This window comes from Peromyscus maniculatus, chromosome 2 (assembly GCF_049852395.1).
Source record: "Peromyscus maniculatus bairdii isolate BWxNUB_F1_BW_parent chromosome 2, HU_Pman_BW_mat_3.1, whole genome shotgun sequence".
Classification (NCBI taxonomy): domain Eukaryota; kingdom Metazoa; phylum Chordata; class Mammalia; order Rodentia; family Cricetidae; genus Peromyscus; species Peromyscus maniculatus.
This window is the reverse complement of record NC_134853.1, coordinates 119,636,918-119,661,637: the sequence shown is the minus strand read 5'-3', so window position 1 is coordinate 119,661,637 and position 24,720 is coordinate 119,636,918. Positions and strand designations below refer to the sequence as shown.

Here is a 24,720-nt window from a genome sequence, read left to right as displayed (position 1 = left end):
ATTTGAAAAATTCCGTTATGGTAACAAATATGAGACTATTTAGTGAAAAATAAATCTATATATCATAGTTCTACTCATAAAATACAAGTAAATGTAGATTTGTGTGTATACATAAGCACACACATATGTATATGCATGTGTATGTGAGAAATTTTCTGTAATTGCCAAATGAAAAATATTATTAATTTTGTTCTTATTTTATGTGTGTGGGTGTTTTCCCTTCATGTATGTCTGTGATATCTGCAGAGGCCAGAAGGGTATCAGATTTCCTGGGAACTGGGGTTACAGATGGTTGTGAGCTGCCATGTAGGTGCTAGGAATCAAACCTGGGTTCTCTGGAAGAGCAGCATGTTCTCTTAACTGCTGAGCCATCTTTTTAACTTCTTCTGATTTAAAGGAAGTTAATTTTGGAGATTTTCTTTAGTTATTTGTGGTTCATCATGATATTTCTCTCCTTTTTTTCCTAAGAAGAATAATATGGTTTGGTTTATAGTTTCATTCAATCTTTATTATTTCTTGAGAGAAAATTTCCTTAGCCCTTATGTTGTATAGTTGTTGCTATACAAGAACAACCGAGGATATCCCAGTGGGCTGTAACAAAAAGCCTTTATTTATAATCCTGTTACAGTTCTTGTATATTTATTTATAAATCCGACATGCATTGGTCAGTCAATCTGGGCTATATTGTTTTCAGATGGTTGTGTTTGTGTGTCTGTATTTTGTCTGGAACGAGATGGTTGTGTTTGTATGTCTGTAGGTTGTCTGGAACCAGATTGTAGCTGGAGAATTTCTCTCCAGCTCCCGCCAATTCACACTTATAAAATAAACACACAGTCTCTTACATTATTTAAACCGCTTGGCCATTAGCTCAGGCCTATCATTGTCTAGCTCTTACTCTTATATTTAGCCCATTTCTATTAATCTATACTTTGCCACATGGCTCATGGCTTACTGGTACCTTACACTTCCTTGTCCTGGCGGTGACTCCAGGCAGTCTCTCCCTTCCCTTCCTGTTTCCTCAAATCTCCTCTCTGTTAATCCCACCTGTACTTCCTGTCTAGCTATTGGCCAATCCCTGTGTATTTAGATAGAGTGATATCCACAGCACCAGATGGTTGTGTTTGTGTGTCTGTAGGTTGTTTGGAACCAGTTGAATTGTCTCTGACTGGAGATGTTTTCTGTGTGTGTCATTTTTAGCAGTAAATTCTTGATCTTTGTAGACATACCAAAGAGTAGACTCAGCTGCATAGCTGCTTTTCAAGTCTTTGGCGGTATCATGGCAGCTTATGTCCCGTTTGCTGGAGCAGGTCGTAACAAAACAGAAACTCAGGCAACTGGAGTGTAAGTTGCCTGAAAGTTCACAGCATCTTATAGCAAAGGGAAAGATAAAGGAAGGGTGAAGAATTGGGCTATTAGTGCATTATTGCTGACTGGAATATTGGGATTCTTATTCAGCAAGGATTATTAATCCCCTACTTTTTTTCATTTTGTCTTCTTCATTGGCATGGTTGTTTGGGGCTAAGTAGATGCAGAAGTTATACTGTCCTCTGTGTAATGTTACTTGAAAGAACAAAAACTTACACAGACAAATTAAACTTGATTACACTTAGGTGATATTAATAAAATTTACTTAAAATTATTTAAATTAAATTTTATTGAAATATGACACAATATAGGAGGAATTATGGAAGTTATAAATGTGTAGTTTGATTAGTTATCCTAAAATGGATACACTTATGTGACCATCCAGGTTAAGAAAAAAATAAAGAATTCCAGAAAGCACCCTCTAAGGTTCTTTTACTACAGTGTCTGTATAATGTAGCATCCCTATCCCATCCCCTGCCCTGTTTCTCTTCAACACTCTATCCCCGTTTTTGAACAGTTAAAGGGACCAGAGAGAGGGCAGAGTTGGGAAGGGAAAGAAAGGGAGAAAGCATTTTTTTTTTCATTCCATATAATTGAATAGTCTGTATTATTTGAAATAAGTTTTAAATATATTTTACTGCTTCATAGTATTTTATGGTATAAATGTATGACAACTTGTCCATTATATTGGATGGGGATATGTTCATTTAAGTTTTTGTCTTGCATTGTTAATTTGGTGAACATTTGCAACCTATTAGGAATACATCAGTCTCTTTAGCATTTTCCTAGGAGTTGAAGTGTAGTTTATATACCCAGTTGAGACTCCATTGGAGAAAACTGATTTTCCCTGTGCCAACAGGTATCAGTTGCAGATAACTTCTTGGTTAGGAGTGAAACTCCATGTCCATTTCCCCCTCTCAATGTTAAGACCTCATCTGGCTTGAACCTGCACAGGCCCTGTGTGTCTCTGAATTCACGTGTGTACCAATCCTGTTGTGTCTGGAAGACACTGTTTCTTTGGAGTCACTCACCATCTCCCAGAGCTCTTATAGTCTTTATGCCTTTTGTACTCAGATATCTGAGCCTTGATGGGGTAGTGTGATGAAATCAGGTCTTGATTCCTCATAAATAGCCCTTTACAAATTGAGCCAGTTCCCCAACCTTACTTCAAAAGAGAAGAAACTTGAAACAGTCATAGGAAATTGAGATATATTAGAGAAATATGGTAATTGAAAAAACGTCTATTTAGCCAGTTAAGACTATTGTTGTGAGGGGAGGTTAGAGAGGTGGCTTAGTGGTTAAGATCACTTGATTATTTTTTTTCTTTTTTAGCAGTTGTGAATAATGGTGTTATAAGGAAAACTATACAACATTTCATATTCAAACCATAACATTGCTGGCCCCATAGGCACATGCAAAACACATTCAGTCCACCTTTAAAAGCCCTGTAGTCTTTCACAAGAACCATTCAGAAGCTAAAGTCTTCTTTGACTGAAGTCAGTTTCTCAACTGTGAGCCTCTGTGATATCTACATAAACAATAAAAACAAGTGACATATTCCCAGAGTACAGTGACACATGGTAAACATTCCCTTTTCAGAAGGAGGGAATCAAGGCAGACCAATGAAAGAGCAGACCAGATTCTCTCACATTCCTTCTTTAGACCCTCTCCAAGGTTCTCAGAACCATATGATCAGCTTTGTCACAGTGACAACCCCACTTCTGGTACCATTTTCTGCATTAGTTACTCTTTTTCCTGGTCTTACCAAAGCAGCTTAGGGAAGGAAGAACTTATTTTGGCTGACAGTTTGAGAGGATGCTCTCCGTAATGAAGGGGAAGGCACAGTAGCAGGTGGCACCATGGTGACAAGGGTGCAGCCGAGACTCCCAACCTTTTCACACTTTTGTGGAGCTGGAAGCAGAGAGCACTGAGGATGAATAAGTGGACTATAAAACCTCAGTGTTTTCCCTCACCCACCTCCTTCTTCCAGCCAACCTCTTCCTCTATATGTTCCATAATCTTCCAGGACAGCTCCACTGGTTGGGAGCCAAGTGTTGAGACATAAGTTTATTTGGAATATTTTATATTGAGCTATAACAAAATCATTTGTTTATTGGTTAATTGGATTTCTCATCATCACTGTTGCTTTTCCTGAGTTGTAGGGGTTCTTTATGCATTTAAAATACTGATTTGTAGTCAGACATACATTTTGCATATAATTTCATCCCATTCTTAAGGTTGTCTTTTCATTTTGTCCTTTAATGTAAGTGTTAAGTTTTGATACAGTTTGTCTGTTTTTTTCTATACCCCTGTACTGTCACGTTCAAGAGCAAACTCTTCCAAGTCTGTGAAGAACTTTTTACAAAAGTTTTATAATTTTTAGACTTATGTTTAGGCATTAGGTCCATTCGGGCTTGATTTTTAGATGAAGTGTAAAGTGAGGATCCAGCTGCGTTAGCAGCCTTCATCGCCATATTCATTGGAAAGAGTGCCCTTTCCACATTGAGTCATGTTGGCATCCTTTGTCAAAAACACTTGACAAGACTGGAGAGATGGCGCAGTGATGAGGAGCACTCGTTCTTCTTGCAGACAATCTGGGTTTTCTTCCTTGAACCCACACGGAGCTAGGGACTTGACACCCTCTTCTGACCTCCACAGGCACCAGGTGCATATGTAGTGCACATACACACACGGAGACAGGAGAGTCATGCACATGATTTTATTAACATTGGACTGCATGCAAGGGTTCTTGCTGGACTTCTTCCATTTCATTGTTTCTCATTTATTCATTACTATTACATCAGTGTGACTAAATACCTGACAGAAATGTGGTAGAAAAGACTTCTTTTGGCTAATTGTTTCATAGGAATTCTAGTCATCCAAATGTCTGATAGACCAAAGGAGAGAGGATCCATTTTGGCTTATGGTTGTAGAAGGATTCTGACCCAAGCACCTGACAAAATAAAAGGGAAAAACAGGTTGGCTTACGGTTTCAGAGGAATTGCAGTCCATTGGGGAAGTAGAGTGGAGAAGGCTCCGATTGTGGCTGTAGGTGCATAAAATGACATTCCTTTACATTGTGGGTTTTCCAGAGAACAGAGGATGCTTGACTGGAACCCAGTGTACTATATCACAACCAGGTTCCACTTTTTAAGTGCTCATAGCCTGCAAGCCTGTGACCCTCTGTTCAAATCAGGAACCTGGGGCTGGCATTCCAGATTTAAAGTGCAACCTTTGTCTTCTTGCAAGGCCACAGTTCTATCGATTTGTGGTCAGTCTCACATCTGAAGCGAATCTCTACTCATTCCCTTTTCCTCAAGCTTCAGATTTCTCTAGAGATTCCGTTTCAAATTTAGGATGGTTTTTTATTTTCTGTCAAAACAATCATTGGAATTTTGATAGAAATTTCATTAATTGTGCACAACAGGCAATATTGGACTCTTAATTCTATTAAATCTTCCACTTCATGACTTTAAAATATCTTTCGAATTTTTTATGCTTTTATTTCTCTCAGTAACATTTTACTGTTTTCATTGTATAGATTTTTTTTTTTACTTCCTTGGTTTAAGTTTATTCCTTTCTTAATTTTCTTTTTAGAATTTGTCATTGTTAATGTGTACCCTGTGTATACTGAAAGTTTGTTGTATTTGTTTATTTTTTTGTTGTTGTTTATTTTGTTTCTTTTGAAACAGAATTTTACTATGCAGCCCAGGCTAGCCTAGAATGTGGTAGCCCTGGGGTGGGTGGGCCTCAGCATTTGCAGCTCTGGCCCTCGTCCTCTTGAGTGCTGGGGTAGCAGGCAGCGCAGGCATATCAACAGTGGTCAGCATCTGTGATGTGGTTTTTCTCTTCTTGCATGAAATCTTTAGAGTTTTCCACATAAAAGATCGATGATGATGATAATGCTGCAGCTGCTGCTGCCACCGAGTGTGGTAGCACACGCCTTTTATCCCAGCACTGGGGAGGTGGAGGCAGGTGGGTCTCTGAGTTTGAGGCCAGCCTGGTCTACAGAGTGAGTTCCAGGACAGCCAGGGCTACACAGAGAAGCCTTGTCTCAAAAACCTAATAATGATAATAATAATAGTAATAAAGGTCACGCTGTCGGTAGAGATCATTTCACTTCTTCCTTTCCATTCACCTGTCTGTTATTTCTTTTGTTTGCTGATTGCTATAGCTCTAACCCCAGCATGTGTTTGTACAGAAAATGCAAAACTGGATGTTCTTGTCTTGTTGCTGATTTTAGAGGGCAAAACTTAAGAATGTTAGCCGTGGGCTTTTCATATATAGTCTTTTTATATTGAGGTAGTTTCCTTATGTTCTTAGTTTTTGAGTGTTTTCTATAGGGAAATGATTCTGAACTTTTTTATATCCGTTTTCTGCATGGAGATGATCATTCCCCTTTCCTCTAACATTCTATTTATGTGTGCTATATTATATTGATTTTTAATATATTGAACCATTCTTAGATTTCTGACTGAGTGCATTTATTTTTAAAACCTTAGCTAAACTTTTCTGTTTTTGCCTCTGACAGCTAGAAAAAGTTCTACAGCAAGGAGACATTGGAGAGTGTGCAGAACCATATATGATTTTCAAAGAAGCTGATGCCACCAAGGTACCATGTCATGCCTCATTTTCCATATCGCTCCTATTGTGATTTGGGAAAAATAAAAACATAAAGTCTTTACAATAATTTACTGTTAATTCATTTCTTCCTGCTTGTCTGCTTTCTCTCGTCCTGTTCCCCCTGTGAATTCATTTCTTCCTGCTTGTCTGCTTTCTCTCGTCCTGTTCCCCATTTTCTTTGTTATTTAGCTTGTGTTGTGTCCTGTGCTGGTCTTCAAATCTCTTCTACCCACATCTAATTCTTTACAAGTTATTTTTGGCGGGAGGCCCAGAGAGATAACCCAGTGGGTAAAGCATTTGCTTTGCAAGCCTGATAACCTTAGCTTGACCCCAGACTCCAAAACATTCTCTTCTGAACTTGAAGACACACACAGTGAAACACTCCTCCCACGACTCCCTGACACTAATAGTATTAGTAGTGATAGTGATTTAAGTAGAGTTTAAAAATTACTTTTCTTGATGAGAACTAAGCTAATTAAATTTAACTTCTAAATAATTTAGAAGTTCTTTTATTTACAAAATAGTGGTGTTGATGAAACTCCCTAGCATTGAAATTGCTGTTTCTGATTTTGTCATCTTGAGAGGAAAGAAGGATGGGCAAGGGTCATATGCCCATTTGTATCACAAATGGCAGGTTAGGAAGGGAGCATAGCTGTGGTATCATCATTGGCTGCCACCAATAAAATATCCAGGCTCTGACTTGTTAAATTGTCGTGCTGTAACTGAGGGAAGTAGCTGAGCTAATTTTAAACTGTTGGTAAATTATAACAGCCATGATGGGAGCAGGGACACAGAACAGTGATGAACAAGTCCAGACCAACAATCAAAGAAACAAAGGAAAATACTACTGCAGGTCCAGCCTCATGCCCACATTGTGTAAATCATCCTGAAGCTGGCTCAGAGTTTAGGCTGCCTCTGAAACCTGTCACTTTTCTCATTTAGAGTGAGGTGTGTCCTGATGAGTATCCTGCCTTGGGACTCAGGGATAGCATCTTAGTTCACTTTCTATTTCGTGATAAACACCATGTCCAAAAACAGCTTGGGAAAGAAAGAGTTTATTTGATTTATATATCCTAGGCCATAGTCCATCTGTCTTAGTTAGGGTTACTATTGCTGTGATGAAACACCTTGACCAAAGCAACTTGGGGAAGAAAGGGTTTATTGGGCTTACATTTTGACATTGTAGTTTATTGCTGAAGGTACTCAGGGCAGGACCTCAAACAGGGCAGGAACATGGAGGCTTGCTCAGCCTGCTTCCTTAAGGAACCCAGGACTACCAGCACAGGGATGGCACCAACCACAATGGGCTGCCCCCTCCTGCATTGATCACCAATTAAGAAAATGCCTTACAGCCAGATCTTATGGAGGCATTTTCTTGTTTTTCTTTTTCTTTCTTTCTTTTTTTTTTTGGAGGCATTTTCTTAATTGAGGTTCCCTCCTCTCTGATGACTCCAGTGTATTTCAAATGGACATAAAACTGGCCAATACACCATCACTGAGGGAAATCAGGGCAGGAACCTAGAGGTAGACAACCATGGAGAAAATGATTACTGGCTTTTTCCAGGTCATGTTTAGCTGCCCTTCTTATACCTCCTGGGACTGCCTGTGCTGGGGTGGCACTGCCTGCAGTGGGGGCGGGGCTCTCCCACGTCAGTCATTGATTAAAATACCCTACACAGATGCCTACAAGCTAATCTGATGGAGGCATTTTCTGAATTGAGGTACCCTCTTCCCAGATGAACCAGGTTTGTGTCAAGTTGGCAAAAACCTAAATAATACAGCTGGGAGGAAATAGAAAACTACCAAAATGGTACCAGTATTTATTGCTGTGTCTACTGTGTATCCAAGAGAGTTATTGTTTGAAGAACCTAAGTATTAGGTGAAGGGGTATAGCTTATTTGGTAGAGGTATTGCTAGCATGCACAAAGCCATGGGTTCAATCCCTAGCACTTGATAAAGCCGATGTACATATATATGCCTATGATCCCGGAGGTAGAAGTGATAGGATGGAAGTCCAAGGCCATCCTTGAATACATAGCACGTTTGAAGACAGTCTGGAATACATGACCCTGACCAAAAAGAAAAGGAGGAAGAGAAAGTTGTCTGAATACCAAGCATGCTTATATCTACCAGTCAGTGTAAATATGTACAGAAAAAAAGAAGAGTAAGGCACTGGTTTACTTGTGAGTTTATGTAGCAGAACCGATTTCATGTGTTAAATGATATCCAGGGAAAAGCCAAAATACTTTAACAGGAATTTAACTACACAGCCAAAGATCAGAAAAGCATATTATGAGCTCAAATCTTTGTGTGAGCCGTTTTTGTTTTGTTTTGTTTGTTTTTTAAAGAAAGTTTTGAGAAAGACCCAGTTTTTGAGGAATTTTTAAGAAAGACTTGGGTTTCCTCTGGAGCTCATAAAGACAAACCTTTTCTAGCTCTCTTTCTTTTCTAGCTGTGCTGGTATTAAATCTGTGTTAAAATGGCTGACTGCCGTCACACTTCCTATCCTAAAAGACCACTTGCAGTCCGTAAGTGTGCCCGGTCTCGGGGTGATCTGTTCACAAACAGAAATCGCAATGCTTCTTCCATGCAGACATTGTAGAACGAGCTGAGTTACCGTGTTCGGGTAGTGCCTTGTGTTTTCACAGATGCAGGTTACTGTGTTCTCCCCTTTGCATTGAGGGTATGACCTAAGTCCTTGCACATGGTGGACAGGCAAGCATTGCACGTCTGAGCTCCACGCCCAGCCTTTGTTTTGCTGTCTTTGCTAAGAATTGAGCACTTACCCTGCCCTTGATACTGTGTGACATAGCCCTTAGGTGGTTTCCTTTAAGTGTGATCATGGATCAAGTTATGTTTTACAGAATAAGGAAAAATTGGAGAAGCTGAAAAGTCAAGCTGACCAGTTTTGCCAGAGACTTGGGAAATACCGTATGCCTTTTGCTTGGACTGCGATTCATTTAATGAATATTGTTAGCAGTGCTGGCAGTTTGGAAAGAGATTCCACAGAAGTAGAAATCAGTACTGGAGGTAAGAGTGCTTTGTAGACATTGTTTCTAAAGCAGTATATCCCCCCCTCCCTCCCACACACACTTCTATAGGCTTGTTTTACTTACTGTAGCCTGGGCAGTGTATTTCCTCAGCTGGGGCTGCACACCTGGAATCCCAGCACTCTGAGGCAGCAGCAGCTTCAGTTCCAGGTCAGCCCAGGCTTCATTCATGAGGCTGTGCCACCCCTCACCCTAAAACAGAAAGAGGGAGGCAATACATTTAAACATTGTACATTTATTGAAATACAATTTGCACGTTATCAAGTCACCATCTAAAGGGTGTGTATGTTATGATGCTTTCTTTTGCTGTAGTCATGAAGCTCTGCAGGCACCACCAAAGTCCGTGATTGGGACATGTTCATATCTATTAGCAGTTACTCCTCATTATCCCCAGATTTCCAAGCCCATCTATAAACAACCCCTAATAGACTTTCTGTCTTTATGGATTTGTCTATTCCAGACATTTAATGTAAATAGAATTAAATAATGCATGGTGTTGGTGGCAGGCTTGTTTCATATAATGTTTTCACAGGTATTACCCATGATGTAGCATGTATTGTATTTGATTTCCTTTTGTCAGGACACCTCACTGTATTTATATACTGCATTTGATTTAACCAGTTTATTATTGATGATAATTTGAGTTTATGAAAATTCTGCAATGAACAATCATATAGAACCTGTTCTCAGGTCCCGGGTACTGGGATTGAACCCCTGGCCTCTTATGCATGCCAAGCAAAGCACTCTACTACTGAGCTACATTCCCAGTCTTTGTAAAAGCCTTTGTATATTTGTGTTTTTATCTCTTTTTACTGCATAGCTAGAAATGAAATTACCATCTTGCAGTAATTCTCTAATAAACATTCTGAGGCTGTCAAACTATCTGCCAGTATGGCTGCACTTTAAAATTCTGCCAGCAGTGTTAAAAAGTTCTGTTTCTGGGCTGGAGAGATGGCTCAGTGATTAAGAGCACTGTCCTGAGTTCAATTCCCAGCAACCACATGGTGGCTCACAACCATCTATAAAGGCATACATGCAGATAGAGCACTCATACATAAAACAAATAAATAAATCTGTTAAAAAAAAGTTCCCATTTCTCCTTATCTTTGTCAATACTAAATCCTGCCTGATTTTAATGATGGCACCCTAGTGTAGGTGAAACGGCATCTCGTTCTGGATTGGATTTTCCTTCCCTGTTGGCTGATGACGTTAAATGTGTGCCTACTTGTAGTCTTCCTTGGAGAGTACATAGTTTGGCCATTCTGAATGTTACTTTTAAATGGGAGTTTTCCCCTTGTTATCAAAGTATTTTTCTGTAGTTGTTTGTTTCATTATTATATAACCATTTCTACCTGTAAAATCTAGTGATGTCACTTTGATTCATGAATATAGCAATTTTAGTGCTTTGTATTTTTCCCTTCAGTTTAGCTAAAGGTTTGTCTGTTGACTTTATTTTTCTAGTTTCTCGTTTACTTATTTCCAGTGTCCTTTTGTTGCTTTCTGTTTTCTTTGGGTTTAGTTTCTCATTCGGAAAAAGGTTTTAGTACATAGTGATCCTCATGACATGGCTTCTCCAATGTTGTCATGGAGACATGGGGAGTCACGCCCAGCTTCCTTAAACACATAGTTCCTTAAAGTGTGAGATGAAATCACTGGCTTGAGAGTTCGTTTTCTTTGTTTTAACTTTGAGTCTTGCTGCTAGCACAGACTGGCCTTGAATTTGCAGTTCCCCCCCTTAGTTTTCCAAGCCCTGGGATTGCCAGCCTGTGCCGCCATGTCAGGCTGAGCCACTGGCTGTGATTGGAAGCCTTTCTGGCCGTCAGCTCCCCAGAGCGCTGCTGTAGCAGTGTCTGTCTCACATGTTTTGGTGTGCTGCATCTCCGTACTTCTTACTTTCTAATTCCCTAGTAACGTTTTAGAAATGGGAGTTTTTTTTACTTGTGCATATTTGTGAATTCACTATTATTCTTTTATTGTTAATTTATAGTTTAATTATCCAATTTTTTGGAAATATTTTGTTTTTATCCTTTGGTCTTTCCATATATTGTCTTATGTCTTGGACAATGGTGTGTATTCTGCTTTTGCTTAGTAGAGGGTGGTATAACTGCCCTTAGACCACATGGCTTGCATATTGTTTAAAAGTCTTCTTTCTGTGTTAATCTTTAATATCGTTGTTCTTTTACTTCACAAAAATGGGATTCTCTTGTATGTGTGTTAGGCCATGAGTTTGCATCCCACAGCATATGTTGGGGTGGTGGTGGTGGAGGGGTATTACCTTGCCAAATCTTTGAATTTGCATCTTGTCTTTTGAATTTGTTTCCAGCTCAGATGCTAAGGCTGAGAGACCATTAATTATAGTTCACTTTGGTGGGTACTTCATAGTGGGGCATATTCTCTGTAGCTGATTGACTAAATCGTTGGTCATACAGTTAGATCATGATATGCCAGAGACTCTGTATGGGCGAGATTGTAGAAGTGAGGCAGAAGATTCAGTCGGAACTCTTTCTTACTTCTTTCCTTAGAGGTGAATCCTTCTAATGTAACCTGTAAACTGAGGAAAATAGAGCTTTCAACATGAATGGATTGTTTCTCATGTTGGGACATTTTGAGAATGTTATTCTCATTTAAAAACAGTTTGACATTTTTAGAACTGACCATCTCTTTTCTCCTCCTCGGCAGAACGGAAAGGTTCTTGGTCAGAGAGGCGGAACTCCAGTCTCGTTGGTAGACGGTCTCTGGAAAGGACGACCAGTGGGGATGACGCTTGTAACTTGACCAGCTTTCGGCCTGCCACCCTCACGGTGGCAAACTTTTTTAAGCAGGTAATGTTCTGTTATGTGGGGCTCTGGGGAGGTGTTAGTACAAGGTCTCACTTCCTTTCAGGAGTGGTAAATGTTTTGTGTATGTCCATGCCGCAACATCAAGAACTTCTAACAACTTTGAGACTAAAAATGAACATGAAGTAGTTGACATTGTACGTTTTAGCACTTACTTTATTTAAATACTTACATCAACCTTTTTAATGCATCAACATTTGTCTCTCACACCTGTATATTACTCAGTTGTAATAGTGAACTTATTTATTTCAATTGTTATTATCTTTAATTCTGTATATGCACATGTGTGTCTGTGTGTGGGCATGTGGGCAGGTGACTGCAGAGGCCAGAGTCATCAGATTGCCTTGGAGCCACAGTTAGAGGTGGGTATGAGCCCCTGATGATGGGTGTTAGGAACTAAACTAGGGTCCTCTGCGAGAACAGTGCGTGGTCTGGACTGCTGAGCCAGCTCTAGCCCCCAGGGCCTTTTCTTAAACACTGATAGCTTGTGAATTGCCACAGTGATCATGCGCTTCCTCACCCAGCATTTTCTGACCTTAGCTATCTTACCTATGGTCCGTGGACTTCCAGGCCCCATTTTTGTGCTAAAACTTAGTGTTGTAGAGGTAAAGTTGAGCAACCAATATATATATATCTTTATCAAAGACATTCTCGTAGATTGTTCTATCTATTTCAAAGCAAATCAGTGTTGTTCACATGTCATTTCACGGAAATCAATTTAGTAGATAACACACAACTTAAAAGTAGAATTTTAAAAACCTAAAAAAAAAGTGCATTTCATATATTGAGTTTAAATATTACTTCACAGAGCCCTCCTTTTCCCTCTGGTTTTTATGTGAATGCATTTGTATATATATGTATACATTGGGTTTTGATGTCAAATGTGTTTTGTTTTAGTTTTTCGAGACAGGGTTTCTCTGTGTAGTTTTGGTGCCTGTCCTGGATCTCAATCTACAGACCAGGCTGGTCTTGAACTCACCGAGATCCTCCTGGCTCTGCCTCCTGAGTGCTGGGACTAAAGTCATGTGCCACCGTTGCCTAGCCAAATTGGTTTTATATTGAATCAAGATTAAAAAAAAGTGAAAATTTTTTTTATGTGACCAGATGACCCCAAACTATGGAAGAATGAAAAGAAAACTTTTATTAGTGTGACAGACTAGTGAGATATACCAACCATACATTTTGGGGCAGATTAAAGAAAATGCTAAGAATTATCTCTGTGTCCCTCCTTCTGAGGTTTTATTCTGAGTGGAAGGAGCAAACTGTGACCTATGGTGTGTTGTGAGCGGACAGGAGCAGAATGTGTGTGCTTTGAGTTGAGAAGTCTCCTTGAAGCCCTGGTCTGTCAGCAACTCTGAGAGAGTGGATGGAGGGAACAAGGGAAGAGAGCCTCAGTCCAAGGGCTTTGTACTGTGGGCTGAGGTGAAAATGTGAGAAAGTGATTGGCCAGACCCAGGGACCGAGTAACCATGGTAACCTTACAGATGGACACTTCCCTCCGCCACCTGCCTGGCTGCAATGTCACGTCCTTCCCATTTACACTGTAGTCAGCTCTTCAGTGAACTGGTACTGTAGAGTTCAGTGAGCAAGCGTCCACCCCATTTCTCCTTACCCGGTTAATAGTTTTTGAGCATTTGCTGTTTAACAAAATTACATTTAAAAAGTAACTTTAATTTTTTTTAGATTTATTTTATTTTATATGTATGAGTGTTTGGCCTGTGTATACATATGTGTGCAGTACCAGTGAAGGTCAGAAAAGCGTATCAGATCTTCTGAAACTGGAATTACAGGTGGCCTTCAGCCACCATATGGATGCTGGGAATTGAATCTGAGTCTCTTGCAAGTCTTCTAAGCCACTGAGCCATCTTTCCAACCCTAAAAATAGCTTTCCATTAAAGTATTATTTAACATATAAAAAACATAACAGGTAGTTCACATTAATGGTAATATTTAATGTTTTATTGCATGTGTACATTGTATAATGTTTATGTAGGTTAAACATTTCTAGCTCCTCAAATTTTGGTTATATCTTTATTGTGAAAACTATATGTTCTCACAGTATTTTGAAATTAGAGTTCATCGTTCTGTATCTATAATCATTCTGTTGGGTAGTCACACTCTAGTTGGTTTTGTTTTTAGTACTAGCAATCGGATACTGCACAAAACGCTCATAAAAAGTTAAAAATAAATGATTCCTTGAAACACAGGGTAGTGTAAAGCTTTGCAGTTGATTTTCTTAATTGAAACAATTTAGCTATAAATATGTATTATTTTGTAAGTATTTTTAAATAGCTAGAAAATTATATATCACAGAAATGCAAATTAAGTAAAAAACAGAGACCGTAGTTTTATTTACCAAAGTAGAATTCAAACAATAAATTTCCCTTAAATGAGATTCAGCTCCACCTCCCCATCTTATGAGCAATTACTGTCTGTAGTTATAGTGGTATAGTTAATCATGTAAGGTTTCCAATGAACCAACCAAAATTATTAGAAATACACAGAGGCTTTAAAACAAAAGTAAAATCCATACAGTGGTTGTAGAGACATTTGTTTTATACATAGTAAGATTGTTTTGCCTCAGGAGTACACAGTATTAAGCAAGCAATGATGTGGAGAGTATCAGCTTGACCACTCTAGTGAGCTCAGCTGGTTCCCACGTTTGGAGGTTGGCTGGATCAGCTGATCTTTTCCATCCTCTACTAGAGGCAGAAATTCAAGAGAGGGTGAGCTGGGGTGTATGAATGTGCTATAGGTCTCAGTTTGGGTATTTGTTCAGTAATGAGAGGTACAGAGCCAAGCATAGGAAGGAGATTTTGTCCCACCCAGTAAAAGGCGCAGAAACAGAGGGCAGTCATCACTAAAGAATCATCACTACCTGGGCGGTGGTGGCGCACACCTTTAATCCCAGCACTCAGGAGGCAGAGGCAGGTGGGTCTCTGAGTTTGAGGGCAGCCTGGTCTACAGAGTGCGTTCCAGGACAGCCAGGGCCACACAAACCCTGTCTTGAAAAAACAAAAACAAAAAACAAGCAAAGGAATGGGGGCTAGTAATATAATTTAATTCATTAAATAAATAAAAGTAAATCTAGAGATAACCTTGAGTGTATTAATGAATAAAGAATGAAGGTCTACATTCTGTGCTCTGTAAAGAGAATATACTGTTTTAGCAGCTAATGGAAGTTTTAACTTAATTAATCATATAAGGCCCTTGCCTTTTATTTTATTTATTTATTTTTTGGTTTTTCTAGATAGGGTTTCTCTGTGTATGGTTGTCCTGGAACTCTCTGTAGACCAGGCTGGCCTTGAACTCACAGAGATCTGCCTGCCTCTGCCTCCTGAGTGCTGGGATTAAAGGTGTGAGCCACCACCTCCCAGCTTGAAATTTATTTCATAAAGCTATATTTCCTACCTGTAACTGAGTAAAAGAACTATCTTAGAGGTACTAATCCAAAATAGACACTGTTTAGACATTGACACCATTTTCCCAAGTAATGGCAGAATGACGTTCTGTCTCCCGTGCTGTAAAAATGGGAGCCGGCCGAGAACCAGAGAGCCCGAAGTATGTCCCAGTCACTTACAGCACAGGCAGTACTCAGACATGACGTAAAGCACATTAAGAAAGCAGGTGAAGATTTACTTTCTAATGAACTGTTAAAATCAACCTAACTATTGTAGTTGAAGGAAAAAATAAACACAATTCGGTTTTTCTTTTTCTTTTTTTTTTTTTTTTTCCCTTCTCTTTCTCTGCTTTTTCATCATCAATTGTGGTCATTTGGAGTTCTCTCTTGGGTCTTCATATCAGGATAGTTGTGCTTTTCCTCACATCATTATATTTTGGAATACAAAGTTAAAAAGAAGTATATGATCTAAATCATGGTGTAGGATGAATCTTAAAAGTTCTTATTATTAAAGAACAAATTTGAGCCAGGTATTGGGGTGAACTCTGGAAGATCAGAGAGACAGAACAAGCCACAGCTAACCTCACCTTGCTGGATCCTCAGCTGGTCTTGTTTCCTCAGACTGGAGGCCTCTGAGTCCTCATCCAGAATGGGTCTCAGCTGAACTGCTGCTCAAAACCTAACAGCTTGAATGCTTAAGCAGCCAAATGCTTAACCAGCCAAAATGCTTCCAGTTTCTGGTTCTCACGCCTTATATATCTTTCTGCTTTCTACCACCACTCCCTGGGATTAAAGGCTGGCTTTCTGGGATTAAAGGTGTGAGTCACCATGCCTGGCTGTTTCCATTGTGGCCTTGAACTCACAGAGATCCAGAGGGATTTCTACCTCTGGAGTGCTAGGATTAAAGGCGTGAGTGCCACCATTTTCTAGCCTCTGTATCTAGTGGCTGTTCTTTCTCTGTCCCCAGATAAGTTTATTAGGGTGCACAATATTTTGGGGAACACAATACCATCACATCATGGCAGGTGTAATTGTCCCATGTGCTTGTGTTTGTCTTCTTTGGCTCTGTTTTTACGTCTGCATTCTTAGTTCTTTTATTTGTATTGGTTGTCTGTATACTAGATGTCCTATGACACTTTATAGGCTAAGATTGGTAGCATTATAAATGCCAGTTTTGAAAAGAAGATATTTACTCTAATAAATATGCTAATCTTTCATAGCACTATATACCAAAGTCAGTGCTTATTTGCAAACACTAAAAATTTATTTTCCATTTCCTACTTTTGTATTAATAAATTATTAAATACTTTTTCTCGATATCATTGAAATCAGGAAGGAGACCGCTTAAGCGATGAAGATCTGTACAAGTTCCTTGCTGATATGAGAAGGCCGTCTTCTGTCTTACGGAGGCTGAGACCGATTACAGGTATTTTCAGGTTTTGAGTGATACAGTAGTTACCACTGATAACTATTACCATCAAGTAATCCCTTTTTCCCTCTATCTGACCACACACCTTTCTGTGCTCAATGCATGTCAGTGTTTTCCATCTCACTACAACGTGGGCTAAGAATTTGGATTCAGAATTCAGCACCATTATTAAATGAGTTCTAAAATGAGAATGATGAATTATAATTGTGACTTAAAGTGCATGTGGAACAGTAAATATTCAGAAATAGGTCGTCACTGTCACTGTTAGAACAAAAGTCTAGAATGGAACTGACCAGGAGTCTGCAAGCCAGATGTTAACATCTGTGGGAAGAAGGGCTAAAAATGAAGCCACTTCCTTTTGAAAGTTTGGTTAGTTCTGTGTTAGAGCCTATCTGCTGTCTTGTTTTTTGACTACCCAGGGTTCCCTGTGTAGCCCTGGCTGCCCTCTGAGATCTGCCGCCTCTGCTTGTTGAGTGCTGGGATTAAAGGTGTGCACCACCACACCCAGCTTGCTGTTTGTTCTTGAATTCTGCACTTCCCCTTCATTCAGATAGCATTAGTATTTTACATGCACTTAGGCATGGATAAGTCATTTTAACAGTTGAATCTTGATAAAGTGGAATGATTTCAATATCTAAGTTCTTAATAATTTGATTTCTATACTGTTCATCCCAGATTTTTATAAAATAATATCAAAGTCCTACTAAGAACATATTATCTGTGTTAGTAAACATTCTGTTGCTGTGGCAGATTGCTTCAAATGAGAATAAATTACCTAAGATTGGTCAACTTAGAAGGAGGGATGTTTTGGCTCACTTTTCAGAGCTTCCAGCCTTTAGGGGAGCCCTTTGCTTTGGGCCCATCCTGGAGCGGAGCACTTGGGTGAAACTGCCCTGGGGGGAGCGAAGCTGCTTAGTTTTTGGTGCCCGGAAGTAGATGGAAGGACCAGCGGCCGCTCCTCAGGGGCGCACTTGTGGTGATGGAACTTCCTTCCTCTAGGCCCTACCTCCTCAAATCTCTGCCATGCCCTAGTAGAAGAGTCTTTGGGAGGCACTTCAGACCCAAGGGTAGCCACAGAGCATTTATGTTCACATTGACTTTGTAATGTATTTCCTGCAGCTCAGCTGAAGATAGACATTTCTCCTGCACCTGAAAATCCCCATTATTGCCTAACCCCAGAACTGCTTCAGGTGAAGCTTTACCCTGACAGCCGAGTCAGGCCCACCAGAGAAATTCTAGAATTTCCTGCCAGGGATGTCTATGTCCCAAACACTACTTACAGGTAAGTAACACAATTTTGGTGAATTCTGAGATAAAATACTGTATTTTCTAATATTAAAGTAGAACTAGAATGAAACTTTAAAAATCTTATGTGTATTTATTACTTTTTCCACTTCTTACAGCACAGTTTTATAAATAATTGTCATATATGTAATAAGCTATACCTGTGTGCCAGGTGTAATGTTAATTACCTTACACAATATAACCCTCATATTCTAGGCAGTTAAACTTATGGACAGAGAGATTTAAAATCTTGCTGAGTATCACATTTTAGTTTGGCGGTGGCCAGCTTTTAATTTTGGGACTGTTTGGTTAAAACATTTGTGCTGCCAATTTATGTTTCCTCAAATGTTTAGTATTAGTAGAATTTTGGGTCACACATGAATCTAGTGTATATGCTTCTGACATCATGTTGTCGGTAATCAGTACTTGTGGATTATATGTTATTTAGAGAGCAGTAGGCTGTTACTACATACAGCTTCTCGGACTGGGCACTATGCACCTGCAGACTAGGCATTTGCACATACTGCGTGAGGATGATGTTCGTTCGTTCGTTCGTTCGTTCGTTCGTTCGTTCGTTCGTTCATTCATTCATTCATTCATTTATTTATTTTCACCTGAGATGAAGACTTGACATGTGCATTGGGAAACCTAGCAGGGTGGCTCAGAGATCATCTAAACAGCGTTTGAGTTTCAGTCTAGACTCACACACCATCCCGATACTACTGCTGTCATTTCCTCAACTCTTCAGGCCCACGTTTGGGATCATAGTGCTTTACTTCTTTCCTTACCTACATTTCATTAGGTCAACAAGTTATTTAGATCTACTTTTAAAATGTCCCTCCGGTGACCATTGTGCCTTTTAAAAACTCTAGTGTAAGTTACCATATAGAGCAGCACTGCCAGGTGGAAATACCATGAAATGGCACTTGTAATCTAAAATTTTATAGATGCTGTGTATTTATAACCAGGTGGAAGTAATAATTTTAATTGTTTTTCAAGAACAGTATAAATATCACATAATGCAAAAATAATTACTTTATGTTTCCTTCTTTCTCTCTGTCTTCAACATCTTGTGTGTATTTTAGGCACACTTAAAATTCTGACTAGCCATGTGTGGTTAGAGACCTCCACGTTGTATGGCTACTAATCTCAGATTTTGCTGTACTTTCCTAGGTGATTTTATTTCCATGTTTGTCTCAGTTAGTTCTTGACATGGCAGTAACAAGACTTTTACACATTATAAGCCAGACCATTTTTGAGCGGCTTCTATTACAAGCAGAGAATGTATTTATTTTCTTAAAGTAGTGTATTAGACTCCTCCTAGCCTGCCGTCTTCCTTCTCTCACACTTTGTCTTCTCCCTGCATTTCACCTCAGTGACTTTCTGCTTGTCTGTGAACAAAGTCAGTTTTGCTGACCAACTCGCCATCGGAATCCCTTGGTCTTTCTGTTTGCCTCTCGTCTTTACGGGCTTAGACACTGCTTCCTAGAGGTTCTCACCCTGGGCACTGCTGACTGCTCTACTTCTCACCCCCCAGCTCCTTCCTTCCTACACCGTTATCTGGGGTTGTGTGTGTATAATTATGTCAACACTGTTTCATTTGAGCAGATTACTGTAAAGGGCAAGGACTTCTGTTTCATCCATTAACTTTGCTTTCAGCATCTATAGTAGTCTAGAACATAGAAAGCGTATAATAAATATGTATTCAGTGAGTTAAAAATAGAAAGCATATAATAAATATGTATTCAGTGAGTTAAAAATAGAAAGCTACAGTAGTAGAAGAATGGGGCTTTCCGTCATGGATGTGGCTGTTCCTGGACCACTTTTACTTTTTGAGTGGTTTAGGAAAAGTTATATATTGACTACCCAGGGTTTTTGTTGTTGTTGTTGTTGTTTGTTTTGTTTTAAGACAAAGTCTCTCTGTATAACAGTCCTGGCTGTCCTGGAACTCTCTCTGTAGACCAGGCTGGCCTTGAACTCACAGAGATCTATCTGCCTCTGCTTCCCAGTGCTGGGATTAAAGGTGTACACCACCACCTCCCAGCACAGTAGACATTTTCTAAGCCTGCGAGGCTGACTATATATGGTTTTGTCTAGAAGCCAATTGACCATTATCCTAGAGGTTCTTTACCATTACTTATTATCCATTATTTACCATTGTACTAGAGATTTTTTTTTTTTAAACTCACCAAGGGAGTCATATTTCCCATGTTTTTCTTTCTGGATATATTTATTTTACTGAAAACTTTCAATATCTTCCTAATTATGATGTATGGAGGTACTTTTAAAAATGTACCTGTTAGTGTCTTTATTTCATTCACTTCATTTGTTTATTTTTGAGATGAGGTCTTTCCAGGCTGTCCAGGATGGCCTCTTCTAACCCCTGGGCTCAGGCGGTCTCCCACCCCAGCCTGTCCATTCAGTGCCCACAAGTAATTGTTCCCTCACTTGGTAGTTAAGTTTTTGAATCTTTATTTCAAGATTGACAGTTTTTCTAGGTGTTGGGTTCTAGGTTGTAAATTATTTTTGCTAGCAGTTTGAAAATGTAGTTTTGGTTTTTGAGTACTCCAATACTGTATTTACAAACTTTTTGTATCTTATGGCTCTTCAAAGCAGCGGTTCTTATCCTGCGGGTCACGAGGGGCCACATGTCATATATCCTGAGTACTAGATAGTTACATTATGATTCATAACAGTAGCAAAATTATAGTTAGGAAGTAGCAATGAAAACAGTTTAATGGTTGGGGTCACTTCAACACGAGGAACTGTATTAAAGGGTTGCAGCATCAGGAAGGTTCAGAACCACTGCTCTAAAGGAATTTTCCAATTCTTTATTCCTTATGTTTTAAAATTTCATGTTGATACTACTTATTGTTAGGTAATAATTATTTAGTACCTGTTATTCTAATTATTTTCATTTAAATTAGTTTATTCAGTTTCATAGACATCTTATAAATTTAAGAATTTTGGAGTTGTTATTTCTGTATATGAGAAAAACATTAAGCTGGGACTAAGATTTATTTGGTTTGAAATCTAGGTATTGCTTCATTTTCCATAATCTTCATACTAAAGGATAAAAGATATGCAACATATATAATTTGCATGGGTCATGAATAAAATGAAATATTCTCATTTCTGGATTGTTGTTTGATATATTTATTAAAGCAGGCCAGAATAATTTTACCTTATATTTTTGCCTCAAAATCTGCTTCATTATTTTCTATAATTTTTAATGTCTTACCATGGGCATGGTATAATGATATAAATGACATGTAGAGAATAATATCTATATTAATTAGTAGAAGCTAGGAACACTTGAGAAAATCATGTTATAGAAGTTAAATGGGGTTGAGTGCAGGGCTTACCAAGTGAGGAAAACCTTGCTGAATGAGGCTTTTAAGTGTGTGTCCAGTTTTAATGTTCATACCCGCCTGAGGGGATAACAGAAACACACATCGAAGAATGAAGTGTGTCTTACACATTATAAAGGATATGGTTTTGCTTTTAATTTGTGCAAATTATGTAAATATGTAGTAGTAATTGTGTGGAGTAATTTGCTTATTTGGATTTGCTTTTGGTTTTCTGTATTGGTAAGGACTAATTGGTCATCCAAAAACTATAGCTTGGTTCCTATGCTAGGGTTATTTACAACTGAGATCAGTTGACTTTTCCTCAGTATGAGAAAACGGAATCCTGTGTACCCTAGAAAGTAATGCACTACAGAGCCTTGGAGAGAGTGGCTTGAGAAGCAGGAAGACACTGGACTTCGGAGGGAGGTACAAGGAGGTGAAAGGAGGGGCTGGGGCTGGTGATAGAGATCTCTGTATAAAAGTACTTACTGTGCAAGCCTGGTGACTGAAGTTTGATCCCCTAAGAGCCGTTGTGGGGGGAAGGAGCTCATTTTCCATAGCTGTCTTCTGATTTTTACACATGGGCCATGCATATGCCTCCCCTCCCCCATAATAAATAAAATACAAAATGTAAAGGGAGGCTGTGAAAGTTAACATTGGCCAGTTTTGTGCTTTTACTGGGACCTTCAGTATCCACAGTACTGATAACTACGTGTATTTTTTGAGACAGGATGTTGGTGTGTCGCCCAGAACGCAGGGTTCTTCCATCTCTGCTTCCCAGGTCTGAGATTACAAGTGTAGACTGCCATGTTTAAATGACAGACTTTTCCCTGTGTAGCTGGTCAGCTGGTTTTCAATACAGTTGAACGAGAAGAGGCCCAGTCTTTTTAATCCTTTACAGTGGTAAATGATATGTAGATACATAGATATCTTAGCAATCAAGAGTTAGAAGACATAGAACTAATAAGCCACAAAAGTGAGGTCTGCATCAAATGATTGCTTATGCTATCATATTACCAGATAAAAGATCCTGTGTCGATGTTACATTAGGATAAGCAAACAATGAGACCTTTCTTACTGGGATTTTATTAAATATTTGAAATTGCTTAGAAGTTCGTAGTTCCCTTCTTACTTGTGTTTCAAATCATTTCTTGATGACTATAGTAGCCTGTGACTTGTACTAGATCAAGGTACATCTAATTGAGCAAATCCTTCTGTTTTATTGACATCTACTTTTTTGAGACATGTCCACATAGCACACGATATTCTTGGCAGACTAGGAGAGTTGCCCTCTTTCCCAACAATAGCCGTAGTTGTGATTGCCTGTTGAACTTTTGTATCTTTGTCTTTCTAGTTAGTTCTTTTATTTATTTTTTTTATTTTTCAAGTGTGGCTAGCAAATGTGGTGTAACTAAGGCTGTAAGAGAGATTGGTAATTATTAGTGTGAAGATCAAAATAAAAGCTTGCAGTTTGTATGATGCTGCCCTTCTCAATTGCTAATATGGATGCCCTCCTCTTCATAAACACCAGTAACCCTACTGTCTGTGAGTAATCCTACTGTCTGTGAACTGGTCGTTCTGTTATATATGAAATTCCAAACACACACACACACACACACACACACACACACACACACACACACACACACACACGAGATTAGTGTAATAATTACCGTTACAGCTTCCTCATTTTATCAGTTGCTGCATCATTTCATTTGTAGATATGGGGTGTTCTTCTGTGACAGGTATGGACTCCAATAGTCACAATAACAAATGTTGGTTTTAAAACCTACTTTGAATTGTATGCTATTAGTTTTCTCTTGAGTCATTTGATAAGCTTATAATGAACCAGTTCAACTTCTCCCTAATGTTTTATTTAAGGGAACAGCTTGGCTAGCCAGACCAGGTCAGTGAGATCATATGGGGATCACATGATACTCTTTTCTTCTATAGCTTGTCCTTGTGTTTTTGTAGATCTCTCTTTGCAGAGTAATTCTGGTTTTTTTGTTTGTTTGTTTTTGTATATGTGAATCGTATGAGCTTGCATTTTTTGAATACTATTTTAGTTCATAAAATACATAGGTTAGCAAAAGAAATCAATTATGTTGAATTAAAGTGTTAAAAATATTAGTCATATTCTTTATTAATAAATTAAACTAAAACATTCTATCCTCTGATATAATAAAAAAAACTATTTTCTAAGTGGTATTTTGAAATAGCCATAATAGTTGGGATATAAAAATGTTTGCATTCTCAGTATCGGAATTCTTATATACTGCTAATACTGCTGTGGTTCCTTTTTTACATTCTTATTTTAATATGAATGGTACTGAAAATTAAGAACATCTATAAAAACAATTGAGTTGAGAGGCCAATTTCCTAGCACTTTCATTTTGCCACCCAAGTGATGTTAAAAAGTCAGGGTGGTGGTATGCTATCCCAGGCTCCCAAGGGAGATAGAAAGTTCCAGAAACAGGAGCAGCCTACAAAGAGTTCTGTTCATTTACCCTAAAAATTAAACTATTTCCACCAGAAGTGTTTGTATCGATTATTTTCTTAAAGGAGTTTGAACAGTGATAACCTAAGATCCGGTGTTTAAAAATAATGTGTGTTTATTTGAAGATACTGTTTATAAGACCATTTAAGTGCTTTCTCTGGCCATGAGCACCCAATGAGGCAGGGCTGGCAGGTGACCATCCCTGTTTATGGTGTTGTAGACTGCAGATGAGCAGCAACAGTTCTGCACTTTAAGGTTGTTTATTGCTGTTTCGATAAGTCTAATCTTTGTTAGGTGTGTTACTATCTTAGAGCATTTGAACTGTAAGTTTTTTTGGTTTAGATGGAATTCTTTGTTATGTTTTCTACAATTCAGTTGAAACTTCACCGTATGGAGGCGTGTGCAGGGACTTGTTAACCCTTCTCTCGTAACCTTGAACTGCACAGTTGACAGTTGAGTAATTTTGCCCTGGGTGATTTGCACCCACGAGAAGAACCCTTTGGACTTTGTTAAAGGGGTGATTGTTTGATGACTTCAGTGTTCAGAACTGTGGTGTCAGAGAAGCGGTTAGTAGTGCACACAGAAGGGCGTTGCTTGTGGGTCTTAGTGGTGGGGACAAACACTTGAGGTGTCACTGTTGTTCTGTACAGAAGGTAGAATACATGAGTACAGATTTGGAATAAGTTGTATAAAGTAGGAATTCAGCAAATATTGGCTAATGAGTACATCTCTACTAATAGTAAAACTAACTGCTATGAGTTATGTTACTAGGAAGATGTCCATATGAATACCTGCTTATTGTAGTATGAGAAAATACATAAATAGATTATACAGTAGCCGGTGATGATGGAAAGAGAAATGTGTATACTAGCTCTCATATTGGCT

The 24,720-nt window shown here is 38.8% G+C and overlaps 1 protein-coding gene across 6 annotated transcripts in view; it reads left to right on the top strand.

The window, feature by feature from the left end:
* The window catches only part of Dock7 (dedicator of cytokinesis 7), a 200,443-nt gene that overhangs the window by 59,565 nt on the left and 116,158 nt on the right, over positions 1-24,720 (top strand). For all 6 annotated transcript variants that reach the window (XR_013049236.1, XM_076564551.1, XM_076564550.1 and 3 more), the window contains exons 10-14: positions 5,897-5,977; positions 8,853-9,018; positions 11,718-11,860; positions 16,608-16,701; positions 17,824-17,986. Coding sequence is in view for 5 of the 6 variants with exons in the window: in XM_076564551.1 (XP_076420666.1) it covers positions 5,897-5,977; positions 8,853-9,018; positions 11,718-11,860; positions 16,608-16,701; positions 17,824-17,986 (647 nt within the window). In the remaining variant the exon portion in view is untranslated. The remainder of the gene's footprint in view (positions 1-5,896; positions 5,978-8,852; positions 9,019-11,717; positions 11,861-16,607; positions 16,702-17,823; positions 17,987-24,720) is intronic.